General features: G+C 54.6%; 2 protein-coding genes across 2 annotated transcripts; one reads left to right on the forward strand and one right to left on the reverse strand.

Moving 5' to 3' along the window:
* Positions 1-3812: 3812 nt before the first annotated feature.
* CLDN7 (claudin 7) lies at positions 3813-6052 on the forward strand. Its single transcript, XM_004594817.3, has 4 exons — positions 3813-4479; positions 5216-5380; positions 5477-5561; positions 5667-6052. The coding sequence occupies exons 1-4, from the start codon at positions 4257-4259 to the stop codon at positions 5824-5826; spliced, it is 633 nt and encodes a 210-aa protein (XP_004594874.1). The 5' UTR covers positions 3813-4256; the 3' UTR covers positions 5827-6052.
* Positions 6053-6368: 316 nt separating this feature from the next.
* Positions 6369-12860, reverse strand: ELP5 (elongator acetyltransferase complex subunit 5). The gene is made up of 8 exons (XM_004594818.4): positions 12777-12860; positions 12562-12622; positions 12400-12480; positions 10565-10785; positions 8352-8536; positions 7463-7558; positions 7227-7327; positions 6369-6604 (listed from the first exon to the last, which is right to left on the reverse strand). The coding sequence occupies exons 1-8, from the start codon at positions 12820-12822 to the stop codon at positions 6490-6492; spliced, it is 906 nt and encodes a 301-aa protein (XP_004594875.2). The 5' UTR covers positions 12823-12860; the 3' UTR covers positions 6369-6489.
* Positions 12861-13858: the final 998 nt, after the last annotated feature.

Raw genomic sequence — 13858 nt, forward strand, 5'->3', positions numbered from 1 at the left:
AATATACTTTGACATTTGGCTAAGTAATATTTTAAGAATTTTTGCATCTCTATTCATAGATGAAGTAGGCTTACAAGACTTTTCTGGTATTATCCTGAACTGATTTCAGAGACAAGATTCTTCTAGCCTCATCAAGTGAACTGGTTTGGGCCGCTTGCAGTGGGTTAAGCCACTACTTAATACACCAGTGTCCCAAACCGGAGTGTTGGTTCAAGTCCTAGCAGCTCTGCTCCTGATCTAAGCACTGTGGTGATGATCCAAGTGTTTGGACCTCTGTTACTCATTCAGGAGATTTGCATGGAGCTCCTGGCTTTCCTCTGCCCCCGTTCTGACCGTTGTCACCATTTGCAGTGGGGAACGGGAAGCGGCAGGTGCAAGATCTCTGTCTTGCCATCTTTTTCTGTCACTCTGCGTTTTAAAGAAAGACCCTTTCACTGCTTTTCCAAGTCTGTATCTCAAATCTTCGCTCCAGGATGAATCACCTTGCTAATGGACCTGGGAAAGCAGTGAAGCTTGGTCCAACTGCTTGGACCCCCTGCAATCACTTGGGAGACCTGGAAGAAGCTTGTGGTCCCTGGCTTCAGTCTGGCCCAGCCCCAGACATTGTGGTCATTTGTGGCATGAACCAGTAGATGGTATATCTCTCTCTGTAACTGTGCTTTTTAAATAGAAATTTTTAAAATATATGTTTCTTTAAAAAAAAAAAGATGTACATTATTTTTATTGGAAAGATGGCTACTAGGTTACTGCCCAAATGGCTGCAATGGACAGAGCTGTTGATCTGAAGCCAGGAACCCCCTCTGGGTCTCCACATGGGTAAAGGGTGCCATGGCTTTGGACATTATTCACTGCTTTCCCAGATCATAAATAAGGAGCTGGATGGGAAGTGGAGCAGCCAGGACACAACTAATAATAATGCTAAATTTACTCAGAACCCTAACCCTATCCATCTATCTATCTGCATGGGATCCTAGCACTTGCAAGCTAAGGGTTAACCAATTGAGCTGTTATACCAGCCTCAGAATATGTAATTTTTTCTTTTTTTTAAAGACTTTTAAAAAATTATTTATTTTCATTGCAAAGTCAGATATACAGAGAGGAGGAGAGACAGAAAGAAAGATCTTCCATCCAATGATTTACTCCCCAAGTGAGCTTAATGGCTGGTGCTGCGCCCATCGGAAGCCAGGAGCCAGGAACTTCTTCCGGGTCTCCCACGTGGGTGCAGGGTCCCAAAGCTTCAGGCCGTAAAGACTTATTTTTATTGAAAGTCAGGTTTACAGAGAGAGAAGGAGATTTAGAAAGATCTTCTATCCATTGGTTCCCTCCCCAAATGGTCACAGTGGCTGGAACTGAGCTGATCTGGAGGCAGAAGCCAGGAGTTTCTTCTGGGTCTCCCATGTGGGTGCAGGATCCCAAGGATGTGAGCCATCCTCTGCTGCTTTCCTAAGCACATCAGCATGGAGTTGGATGTGAAGTAGTGCAGCCGTGACAGGAGCTAGAGCCCACTTGCGATGACAACACCACAGGGCAGAGGACTAGCCTTCTGTTCTACTGCACTGGCCCCAAAAATAAATCTTAAAAAAAAAATGCAAAAAGTGCTTGGGTTCTTGCTCCCTCCAGAACTGCGTTCCTGGCTCCTGGCTTTGGCCACTTTCACCTGTTGTCTCTTAAAATGAAAAAAGACAGAAAACAGAAAATGGGCAGGTAGTCCTGAGAGCATTGACCTGACCAGTCTGTCTGATTTGGCCAGGCTGGCTGCACAGCAGACGCAGTATCTGAGCTGAGAGCTGAAGTGTGAGTCATTAGCTGGGGCCAAGAAAGGGTGGGGGGAGGGACAGATGAGTATCCAGGCAGAGGCATCTTGGTGGGCAGCCAACAGGTGATGTGTTTACAGAGCAGAGCGGAGACCGCCAGTGGGGGCCCAAGGAATGGTGGCAGGGGTCCCCAGCATGCCATCCACTTGCAGGGGCCCAAGAATGCCACAGAAAAGATATGATCTAAGTTTACAAATAAAGATCCCTCAGTTCCGGGTGATGCCTCGACTGGCTAATCCCTTACAAGCACCAGGATCCATACAGGTGCCAGTTCATGTCCTGGCTACTCCATTGCCCATCCAACACCCTGCTCATGGCCTGGGAAAGCAGCAGAGGATGGTCCAAAGCTTTGAGACCCTGCGTCTGGCTCCTAGCTTCAGATCGACTCAGCTCCAGCTGCTGTGGCCATTTGAGGAGTGAACTAGCAGAAAGAGATCTTTCTCCCTGTCTCTCCTTCTCGCTGTAAATCTTCCTTTTCAATAAAACTAAATAAATTCTTTAAACAAATAAAGAGCCCTCGAGATGACAGGACTCAGGACAGGAGTGGGTACAGGGGTTGGCTTGAAGACTGCCATGGAGTCTAGCAAGACGACAGCATTGGGGCCCAGGAGCTGGCAGGGAACTTGGAGAGGAGTTGGGGACACTTCAGTTACAGAAACACAGGCTTTTAGAGTTGGAAGTCCCCTTAAAGAAACACACACACTCACAATTCAAATAGCACAATAAAAATGAATTACAGAGTCCTCAAGAGTTTGCATTTTAATAGAGAGGTAGGTTAATTGGAGAGCACAAAGGACCCTTTAATAAAGGCACTGGAGAAATGAATTTACCAAGACATGTTTGAGCCAGAATGGCTAGGGTCAGAATGAAGGGATAGGGACATTGGGAGGAAGTGGGTAAGAGGGGTAGGGGAGGCTGGGTTCAAGGCACTGGAGGCAAGGTATGAGGTGGGCTCAAAGGGCAGGGGAGACGGGTGCTTGGAAGAGTGGAGGGACCATGAGGGAGAGCTGGGAGGCAGAGGGTGGAATCACAGCCCCCAGAAGTCGGTGAGGCTAGTGCCCAGAGCGGAGGAGGACTGGGGAGTGTACCACGGAGGCCAGCCTGGCTCGTGACAAGGGAACCTATGATGTGTGTGGTGTGGTCGGACGGGGAAGGTGGAGAATCAGCTTGAAACGACTCCAGGGGAAGGGAATGATGGGTGCGGCTGAGACTCTGACCCACCCGCTCCCCACCCTCTGCTAGCTCCCAACCTTGGTGCTTTCCCGGCTCTCCAGGGAGCCTCGAGGCTGGAAGGGGGTGGGGCTGCGAAGGGGCCGGATTCTGTCACGACAGGGACTGCACCGGGCAGGGTGGGGTGAGGTGGGGGTGGGAAGGAGGAAGAAGCCGAGCCCAGAAGCCCCGCATTTGTTGCAGGACCAGCCGAGATGGGGGAGTGAAGGCAGTGGGGGTAGTGGGGATGGGTGGTTGGCAGGTGTCTCAGACGAAAGTCCTGGAAAGCTGCCGAAAGGCGGGGTTCTCACAGTCTGGGTTAGAGCCATCGGTGAGGGCAGGAGGCAAAAGAAAAAGGACGGACACAGAGGGTGGAGGCGAAAGTTAAAGCCGGACCAAGTGCACTGGAGGTAGAAACTGGCATCCCGGAGGCCGGCTCAGCGCCTGCGGCTCTCGCAGGCTCTGCAGTGACCCAGGTGCACCTGCTGCGAAGAGAGATAGGGACATCCTGGGGTCTTTGGGGAAAGTCAGTCCTGAGGGCTAGCTCGCAGCCAGCAACTCCTAAGACATCTCCGCCCCCAACCCCCTCCAGGCCAAAACCGGACGAGTGACTGGGCGTGACCCTAGTGCTCAGGTTTCTTCCTCTTTACCTGGGCAAGGAGGGGTGGGGGCCAGGACTTCCGGTGCAGGTGAGTGTCCCTTCGGTGACGTCAGGTCACCCTCGGCCGCCCCTCCGGTCCCGCCCCCCTCCTCCTCCCGCGCTCCCGTTGCCCCGCGAGGGCGCGCCCCCGACGTCCTACAAATACTCAGGTGCGCCGCACCTGTCCGTCCGCACCTGCCGGCTCGCCGGCTCTTCCGTGCACTGCAGCTTCAGGCCAATAGTTCAGGATCTTATTCTGGGCTTGCCAGGCACTCAGGGCCGCGCCCAGACGGCCCCCGCACCTTTTGTTTGGGCCGTGTCGTCCAGAGCGCCGGGGGACCACCCGGCCTTGGGGATCGCTTTTGTGTGGAGCCGCTCCTCCGGGCATCGCCCGCTCCGTTGGCTGAGACCCCGGGGAGGGGTCGGTCTAGACTTGCTCGGGGGACCAGAAGATAAGATCTGCACCTAGCCGGTTCGCCTTTGTCTCTTTCGGAGACTGAAAAACTTTACTCAACTCGGTATTTCTGTGGGGCTGCCCCCACCCCAAGTTCCATTTGCTTCTTGGGGCTCCCCGTCCTGTCTAGAAGGCGGAAATGGCCAACTCGGGCCTGCAGTTGCTGGGCTTTGCCATGGCCCTCCTGGGTTGGGTAGGTCTGCTGGCCAGCACCGCCATCCCACAGTGGCAGATGAGCTCGTACGCAGGCGACAACATCATCACGGCTCAGGCCATGTACAAGGGGCTGTGGATGGAGTGCGTCACGCAGAGCACTGGCCTGATGAGCTGCAAATCCTACGACTCCGTGCTCTCCCTGTCCGGTAAGGCCGCTGGGGTCCGACGGGGCGGTCTCACCCTCCGGCCCGAGCGGCAGGGTGAGGTCCCCGGCAACCTGGGTTCCAGGAGGAAACGGAAGTGGCCAGGCCGGGGCCGCGGGGTTGGGCGGGTGCGAACTGGGGTTTCTGGTGGGCGCACGTGGGCCTGCGCGCCCCGGCCACCTACGCGCCTCTTTCCACCCCTAGCCGAGCCTCCTCTAGGCTGGGGTGGGGGTCTCCACTTCCTTGTCAGTCTAGGCCTCCGTCATCTCCCGCCAAAAGGGGACACAAAGGGACCCTGGCCCAGGGCCACGGAGCGTGTGTGGGCCGCTTTCTGCGGCCTCTAATCTTATCACCCGATTAGCCAGAGCCACACACCTGTGGCCTGGGTTAGCAGACCCGGAGTCGGGGCGCTTTCGAGATGTTTGACCGGCACCGAGTGAGGGGCTCCCCGAACGCCCCATAGGCTGCCCATGCTCTGCGCGCCCTTCCCCCTCAGCTGGGCGGTTTCATCGAAACCCTTGTGCCCCGGGCGGGTTCCGAGGAGAGGGCGGGGCAAGAGCAGGAAGGCCGCGGCTCCAGGAGGGGGCGGGAACCTGCGGGCCCAGGGCTGGCCGTTACTTTCGGCGGGAGGCCCCCAGGCCGCGGGCAGACGAGGGTCCAGGGGTTCCTGAGAGCGGCCCGGGACGCAGAGGCTGACGCTGACCTGGGCAGCGCTGATGGCCTCCCTGCCTTATCACAGGTGCCCTGCAGGCCACTCGCGCCCTCATGGTGGTGTCTCTGGTACTGGGCTTCATGGCCATGTTCGTGGCGACCATGGGCATGAAGTGCACGCGCTGTGGGGGAGACGACAAAGTGAAGAAGGCACGCATAGCCATGTCTGGAGGCATCATTTTCATTGTGGCAGGTGAGCCACAGGTCTAAGGTGGACCCCTGCCCTGAGCAGCACTGGCCAAGTGCACCCATAAAGCATTCACCTTAATTGAATTCCCATTCTCTCCAGGTCTGGCTGCCTTGATTGCTTGCTCCTGGTATGGTCATCAGATTGTCACAGACTTTTACAACTCCCTGATCCCCATGAATGCAAAGTAAGTCTGGGAACCCCACCTAGGGGATCAGAGCTGGGGTCCTGGGCTAGCAAGGAGGGCAGGGTCAGGTTGCTGTTCTAACCCTCTGCTTCCTTCTTTCCACAGGTATGAGTTTGGTTCTGCCATCTTCATTGGCTGGGCAGGGTCAGCTCTGGTGCTCCTGGGAGGTGCGCTGCTCTCCTGCTCCTGCCCTGGGAGTGAGAAAGCCTCATACCGTGCACCCCGCTCTTACCCCAAGACCAACTCTGCCAAGGAGTACGTGTGAACTGGGGTCCCTAGGCCTGGCCTGGCAGGCTCTGGGTGTGCCCAGAGGCTTCCAAGGGCCTGGAATAGAGCTCAGCCTGGGAGCAGGTGCGGGACAAGGCCTCCTGCTCAGTCCATCCCTGCACACCATGTACAGTTCTCTTGGGGGTGGGATGGTGGGGAATATGTGTTTTGTACAGTAATAAAAAAAAGTTTTGGGAAGGTGGCTGTTTCCCACTTTGAGGGTCTCTGCTTTGTTGCTGGTGATCCTACAGGGAGCCTAGAGCCAACAGCACGGCTAATTCACTGTAAAACACTCAGAGCTTGGCCCAGGCACAGTTCTTCCCTGTTCCGTTTCTGTTTTTATTCAGGGCCCTGACACCAATAACTAGTGACTGTGACTCTTGGCTTCTCCCTGTCACTCCTGTTTAAACAGCTACCAGAGTTTTAATTTAAAAGAAATAATTAAAAAAAAAAAAGCCTTTATTAGGTATCAGGCAGGTTCTGTCCTCCCACCTTCTTATTGTCCTCACCCACCCACTGTCTGTCCTGATGAGACTGCCCCGGCTCACGGGGCAGTACCACTGCGGCACAGGGAACACAGGTGGGGCAGGGATGGACTGTGTAAACAACACGATGAGGTTCTGGGCTCAAAGTCTTTCCCCCAACTCCAACTGCAGTCTGGTCAAACATCTAGGTCATCATCTGGGTCTTCCTGGTCCAGGTCATCATAAGCATCTGGCTCATAGAAGATGTGGCTGGTCGTCTGGCCTTGCCTGGGCCGCAGCAGAGCCTGCTGTCTGAAGAGGGAAGAATTCAGTGCTGGTGAGAATGGGTAATGGGTGGAACCCAGAAATCCCCTCCCGGGGCACTGTGACTCACACGTGTGGCCATTCTAGGTCCAAGTCCCTTTCTCTGCCTTCCATGCCGAGTGAGTGCTGACGCATCTCTTGGCACTAGGACAGACACTCCAGGACTGCTCTCCCCAGAACACCTGACATGCTGAGCCGCTCCAGGGCAAGGATTCCTTGTGCTCTTGCTTCATCCATCCACCCCCACACTGGGCACAGAACAGCAGCCACATGCAGAGCCCTTTTTCACCAGCCCTTGCCACACCCACTAGACTATAGCTTCCTGTCCTCCAGCACTGTCGCCTAGAGATGAGGCCACCTCCTCAGGGTCCTGGCTGCCTCAGGCCCCAGCCCAGATTGCTCTAAGGCAATCATAGAACAGCCGGGAAGGCCCTCTGCCCTGGTGGGAACTATGGGTAGGTAGAGAACCACTCCCCGCACCTGTCTCTGCAGGTGGACTTCAGCCCCTGTAAAAGTCGGAGAGGTTAACCAATTACCTGGCATTACTGTACTGCTGTGGGGCCCAGACAGAATCTACTTGGGGATCCAGGTCCCTGTACCCCAACCTTACTTTTCAGAGCTGAACTGGAAAGGCAGGGTCAGGCTATCTTTGGCTTCTTTCTCTTTCTTGGACAGATGAAGGTTAAAGGTTAGATGAGTTGTGTGGTCCACCTGTAGATAGGTACAAAATATGCTGCCACTCGCCCCATCCCTGGCCTCCTGGACCCCACCCCCAACCTGTGCAGTGTTCCTTTTCCCTCAACCCTGCCCATGCCCCCACATTCTGGCCCTGGCAGTCTCAGATACCGGGGATGTGTGAGGAACCGGCTGGGGCTGGGGCTCCAGCGGGGGTCGCTCTTGGAGAGCCAGGCTGAAATCCGGGAGGATGGCGAACCAGTGGGTCTGAGCAAGAGAGAGGAGAGTTAAGGTTTTCTTCCATCTGGCCTTAGCCGCTAAACACCTCAGCAACTGGCTCCTCTCAGCCCTTGCCCTACATTTCTGACCCCTCCCTGAAGTCCTTTACCTGCGGCTGCTCCTCCCCACCATCCTGCCAGGTAACTGCCTGGGTCTGCTCATAAACCCTGTTCCATTTCCTGGAAGACAGTATCGTATTAGTTAAGCCCATGAGCTCTGAGTTGGCATTTTTTTCCTAATGGAGTTTTACTTTCCTTTAAAAGGCAGAGTGTGAATTTTTGTTGGTTTACTCCCGAATTCCTGGAACAGTTGGGGCTTGGCCAGGCTGAAGTCAGGAGCCTGGAACTCAACTTTATGGGCGACTGGGATCCAACCCCCAGCACCTGAGTCATCATTTCCTGCTCCCCAGGGTGCACACTGGCAAGAAGCTGGCCCAGAAGCAGAGGCGGGACTCACACTGGGCACTCCTGCACTGGATGTGCATGTCCCCAACAGCACCTCAAACGCTGCATCAAACGTCAGCCCTGCATCAGGCAATTCTGAGTTCAAATCCTGGCTTGGCCACTTACTCCTTATCATCTTGGATAGGTGACTTAAATTTACTTCTCTCTAGGTTGGTTTCTCACTCTATAAGATGGGACTGGTGAAAGATTACCTCACAGGATAGCTATGAGGAGATGCTAGCCAACACAGGCAGGCACTCATGTCAGCTGTCTTCACTTTTCCCATCCTGTCATTCCCCTGGCTTCCACCTCCAGACCTCCCTGTCACTTCTCCTGACCTGCTGAGTTGGGCGCTGTCGAGGCCTTCGATAGAGGATGTGAGCTGAGGCCTGGCCCAATGTGCCACCCAGGGTCACGTCAGTCTGGGCAAGATTGCTCAGCGCTCCCACAGGGCCTGGGCCATGAAGCTCTTCATGCAGTAGGCCCAGGACACACACATGCTGCTCTGCTGGGGAGCTGTGTCCTAGAGAGGATGAGCAATGGAGGACATGAAGGCAGAGGAAACCATGCCAGGCAGAAGCCCCAACACAACAAGGAGAGGCCCACATTCCCCCACAGCTCTGACTCAGTCCTGTTTGACCTTGGCCATGTCCACCGCCATGCCAAACTCTACCAGCCTCACTTCACCATTTAGGTATTTACTTAGTTCAGGGCCAATCTGATCTCAGCACCACCCTGATCCCCATCCTTCAGTAGGGCCTGGAGGCCCCCAGCCCCTGGCACCCACTAACCCCTTAGCTATACCTCCTACACAGTGAACTGCTTGCAGTTTGTGGAACCTGCCAAGATCTTGTTGGTGCCAGAAGCCCCTTTCTCCCTTCCCTCTCGGAGGTTACCTACAGAATGTCAGGCAATACACCAAGAACTTTTTTTGGGAGGAAGATTTTTACTTGAAAGCCAGAGCATGTACACACACCAGAGAGAGAATACCCCTTACTCTCTCCAAATGACCACGATGACCAGGAAAAGCCAGGAGCCAGGAACTCCACCAAGGTTCTCCAAGTGCATGGGAGGGAATAAAATACTTGAATTTCTCACCTGCTGTTTTCCAGATGCATCAGCAGGGAGCTGGGCTGGAAGCCCTCTGATCGGGGACACAGGCCTCCCAAGCCGGGTCTTAATGCACTGCACCACAAATGCACCCCTGCCCTAAACATTCAGCACAATGTCTGAATCCTTTTGTAGGTCAGCACTGTTAAGTCATGAAATTACTTATACTGACCCGCAGAAATGATAATTTCACGTGGTTCATCCTAACGCCATACCCTTTACCAGACTACCTCGTAACTTTCTCTTTAACTTCTCTATGCCCTTTGTATGACTTTATTTCTCCATTAGCTAGGATTGTACCTGACATTATTGTATGGAGTTACCTTGCTTGTTGGATGGATGGATGAATGGGCGAGAGAGAAATAATTTGGGGGGCAGGGCTGGTGTGTGGTACAGCGGCTTAGGCCCTGCTTGTGATACCAGGACCCTAGAGTGCCAGTCTGGGATCCGGATGCTCCACTTCTGATCCAATTCTCTGCTAATGTGCCTGCAAAATAGCAGAAGGTGGCCAAATATTCTGAGCCCCTGCCACCTGGGAGAGCCAAGATGGAGCTTTTGCCTGGCTGGATTTGGTTTGTGCCCATTGGAGGAGTGAACTAGTAGATGGAAAATCTCAGCCACTTTGCTTTCCAAATAAATTTTTGTTCGTTTCTTTTTAAAGATTATCTTTTACTAGAAAGGTAGATTTACAGAGAAAACAAAACCGAAAGATCTTTCAACCTCTGGTTCACTTCCTAAGTGGGTTCAACAGCTGGAGCTGTGCCGATCCAAAGCCAGGAGGCAAGAGCTCTTCTGGGTCTCCCACTTGGGTGCAGGGTCCCAAGGCTCTGGGCCGTCCTCGACTGCTTTCCCAGGCCACAAGCAGGGAGCTGGATGGGAAGTGGAGCAGCTGGGACACAAACTGGTGCCTATATGGAATCCTGGTGCTTAGAGGTGGAGGATTAGCCAATTGTGCCATGTACAAATTGAAAAAACCAAAAAGCCTTTAAAAAAACCAAATACCAAGAACTGTGAGGGACAGGTGTTTTCATTTCCAATTCCCCTGTCCTGCCAATGCACACCGTGGGAGGCAGCAGGTTGCAGCTCAAGTACTTGGGTCCCTGCCACTCCCATGAGAAACCCGGATTGAGCTCTAGGTAGGTACCTGGCTACAGCCCGGTCCAGCACTGGACTGGCTGTTTTTCTGCATTTAGGGAACGAACCAGTAGATGGAAGATCTTTGTCTTTCCCTGAGTTTTATCAAAAACAAAAGTAACTGAATTAAATAAGTTAAAAAAAAAATAAATGGAGAAGAAAACAAGAATGACTGGTTAGATGGCATTACAGAATAGCCAAATACCAGAAAAAAGAAAGTTTAGCAGATGGAAGGGGGCTGACAGGTGATCCCTGACAATGTTCTTAGGATGCAAACAGAAAAGGCAGTCTGTCGGGAGGGTCTCACCAGGGCAGGGGTTCCGACATGTCAGGCTGTGCAGGGCTTGGCAGAGTGTGCTGCAGGCGAAGCGAAGCAACAGCCAGCTGAGAGAATCGACAGCAATGGTGACAGGCGTGGGCTCGGGCCTTGTGTACATGGTTCTCAGAGCTCCCAGGGGCCCCCCAGCGGGGGCCTCCCCAGTGTCTGACCAGCTGAGAGGGTCCCTGAAGTGGTCATGGTAAACCAGCCTGCAGAGAGAGAGCAGGTGACAAGGTAGCACTGTTCCCCATCTCCAACTTCACATCCTCTGGCCTTTTGTTTTCAATTTCCCCAAATATCCCAAGTGTCACTGGAAGGTTAACTACTGAGCTGGAATACAGTGAGGGCACAGATGTGAACATCGCCCTGCCGGAGTGTCAGCTGGCCCGCCCATTTCAAGGCCCAGTTCTTTTCACCCTGAGACACGTTAGCTATCACCACTACCAAGGACTCCTTGGGGAACACCCAAAGTGCATCCCTCTCTGGACGGGAGAAAGCAGAGGAGGCCTGACTTGGATCCTGTCTGTAGCACAGCTTCAACACAGTTCAAGACTGAAAGTCACGGGGCAGTAGTGACGGATAAAAACAACAACTCAGAAAAAGGAGACACTCCAGGGTTGGAAATCCTGGGAGAACTTCCGGGCACAGAACCTGTTCCCAGAGGCTGGTGCAAAGCTCAACTGGCTAACCCTCCATTTTAGGTACTGACATCCCATTTGGGCAGCAGTTAATATCCCAGCTGCACCACTCTGCATTCAGCTCCTTGCTCCTGGCCAGCAAAAACAACGGAGACAGGCCCAGGTCTATGAGCCCCTGCACCCACAGGGGAGACCCAAGAGCAGCTCCTGGCTCCTGGTTGCAGCCTGGCCCAGTTCTGGCCATTGTAGCTATTTGGGAAGTGAACAAGAGACGATCTTTTTTCTGTGAATCTATCTTCCACACACATACAAAAAAAAGAATCTTAAAATTCAAAACACGAATGAACACAATCTACTGAGCTGACCAGACTAAGAAAGAGGAAAAGCTTTATTCTACTGATGTTTCTTCATCAATCAGGGTCTTCCTTGTCTGGACACTTTCAGTTACTTGGTCTGTCAGTACACCCTGGCACTTGCACCCACTGAGGTCCTTTCCCACCGGCTCCAGACTCGCCACAGCCACCGCCTCGTGCTGGGCTGTCAGCTGCTTGCACTATCCCCAGATCCACTAGAATGGGAGCACGTGGGTCTCACTGCTGTGTCTATGCTCGGATTTATTTCCTTTAAACGTTCTTAAAGATTTGCTGATTTTTACGTGAAAAGTCAGAGTTACAGAGAGGGAGAGACCAGGCGAGAGTTATTTCCATCTGCTGGTTCACTCTCCAAACAGCGGTGTCTCTGGCAGGCAGGCTGTTGCTGCTCTTTATTCTGCACTTTCTGCCTTCAGCATGGCAGCTAACCCCCTTGTCGCGCTTCCTAAGAGCTTTCACAAGCAGACACCTCTTTCTCTAGCCCTCTTATTTTGCACATGCTGTTGCTTCCCGCTCCGGGACAAATTCTTCAATAGCCTGTGGTTAGCGTTGAGGCCAGCCCGGAGTCCAGGTCCGGATGAGGCTCCATCAGATTCTGAGTAACCCAAATAGCAGAGGGCATTGGCTAACCCGCAGGTGCAGCCTCCAGCACTGACCTGCTCCGCGACCGACCGTTCCTCGCTGACCTGCTACATTCCCTCCTTGGGACTTCCCGAATCATCAACACTGCCGTTTGTTGCTCGCACTGTCTCCTCCCCCTACCTTCCTGCTTGGAAGTTCACAAAGAATCCAAGTTCTTTCCACCTGTACTTACCGGCTGTTGACCTCAGGGTCCAAACCTTCGCGAAACTCCTCCTCACTCACTTCCAAGCCCAGAACGTGCACCTGTTCCCCACTGGGGTCGGAAGGAGAGGGGTCGTGTGACAGGGTGCTGGGGCCCGGGGGCTCCCTCAGCAGGACGCAGGGGGATACTCACGACAGCGCAGCTTTCCTGACCAGCGCCTTCAAGAGACTGCGTCCCTCCCACTCCACAGAGTCTGGGAAGAGCGAGGACGGACGGAGTGAGGACCAAGGTTCTCGTCCTCACGAACCTGTCGCCACTTCCACCCTCGCCTATGACCCATGTTCCCTTTTTAGCTAATGCCGCCACGAGCGAGGCCCAGGAACCGCTATCCGCCGTCCAGCTCTCACCCCGAAGCAGCACGAGGCCACCATGCTTCAGCAGCGACTCCAACATCTCCGACTCCGCCAGCGCCCAAACCCTCGTCCGGCGCCCCCTGATGGCGTCAAGGCGCGCTGCCCCGCCCCCTCGGAGCACTCCTGTGCCCTCCCACCATGGCGAACCGGCAAATTTTGGCAGCAGAGGATCCCTCCTGAGCGTGGCGCACCGGCGTAGGGATGGCGTCCCTGCCCTGCGTTTGCACAGCGACTGGGACTAGTTAAAAGCCGTTGGGGTTGGGCCCGGCGGCGTGGCCTAGCGACTAAAGTCCTCGCCTTGAAAGCCCCGGGATCCCACATGGGCGCCGGTTCTAATCCCGGCAGCTCCACTTCCCATCCAGCTCCCTGCTTGTGGCCTGGGAAAGCAGTTGAGGACGGCCCAGTGCATTGGGACACTGCACCCGTGTGGGAGACCCGGAAGAGGTTCCCGGCATCAGATCGGCGCGCACCGGCCCGTTGCGGCTCACTTGGGAAGTGAAACATCGGAGGGAAGATCTTCCTCTCTGTCTCTCCTCCTCTGTGTATATCCAGCTTTCCAATAATAATAAATCTTTAAAAAAAAGAAAAAAAGCCGTTGGGGCAGTTGTCAGGGGAGGGGGAGGAGCCCGCACGCGCCCCCTTTCACGGTCTGATCCGTAGGGCCAGTGACGTCAGCAGGCCACGCCCGCTCGTTCGGGGCGGGACCGCCTGCCTCTCAGGCCCCGCCCAGCAGCCAGCCTGTGCGCGTGCGCGGTCGCGCAGCCTTGTTGGGAGGGCCCTTCGGCTTTTCTTCCCCTACCCACCGCGGACGTAGTAGGGGGAACTTTAGTCCGGGTGAAGCCAATACACGTCACCACCGGAAGTAGTGTCAGAGAGGAAGAAGAGGGGGAAAGACAGAAGGAGGGAGCCCTCTGGGCGGTAAAATGGCGTCTGTCAGAGTGGGAAATCCAGCTGCAGAGGCTGCAGCCCCGCTCCGCAGGGGCTAAACGACCCCCGACCTCGGGGAGGGGGAGGCCACTCCGGCCCAGCGCCCCGCGCCCTCCGGCTCCCCCTCCCCCTCCGTGCCGGCTCTTCCA

This window comes from Ochotona princeps, chromosome 17, assembly GCF_030435755.1.
Source record: "Ochotona princeps isolate mOchPri1 chromosome 17, mOchPri1.hap1, whole genome shotgun sequence".
NCBI lineage: Eukaryota > Metazoa > Chordata > Mammalia > Lagomorpha > Ochotonidae > Ochotona > Ochotona princeps.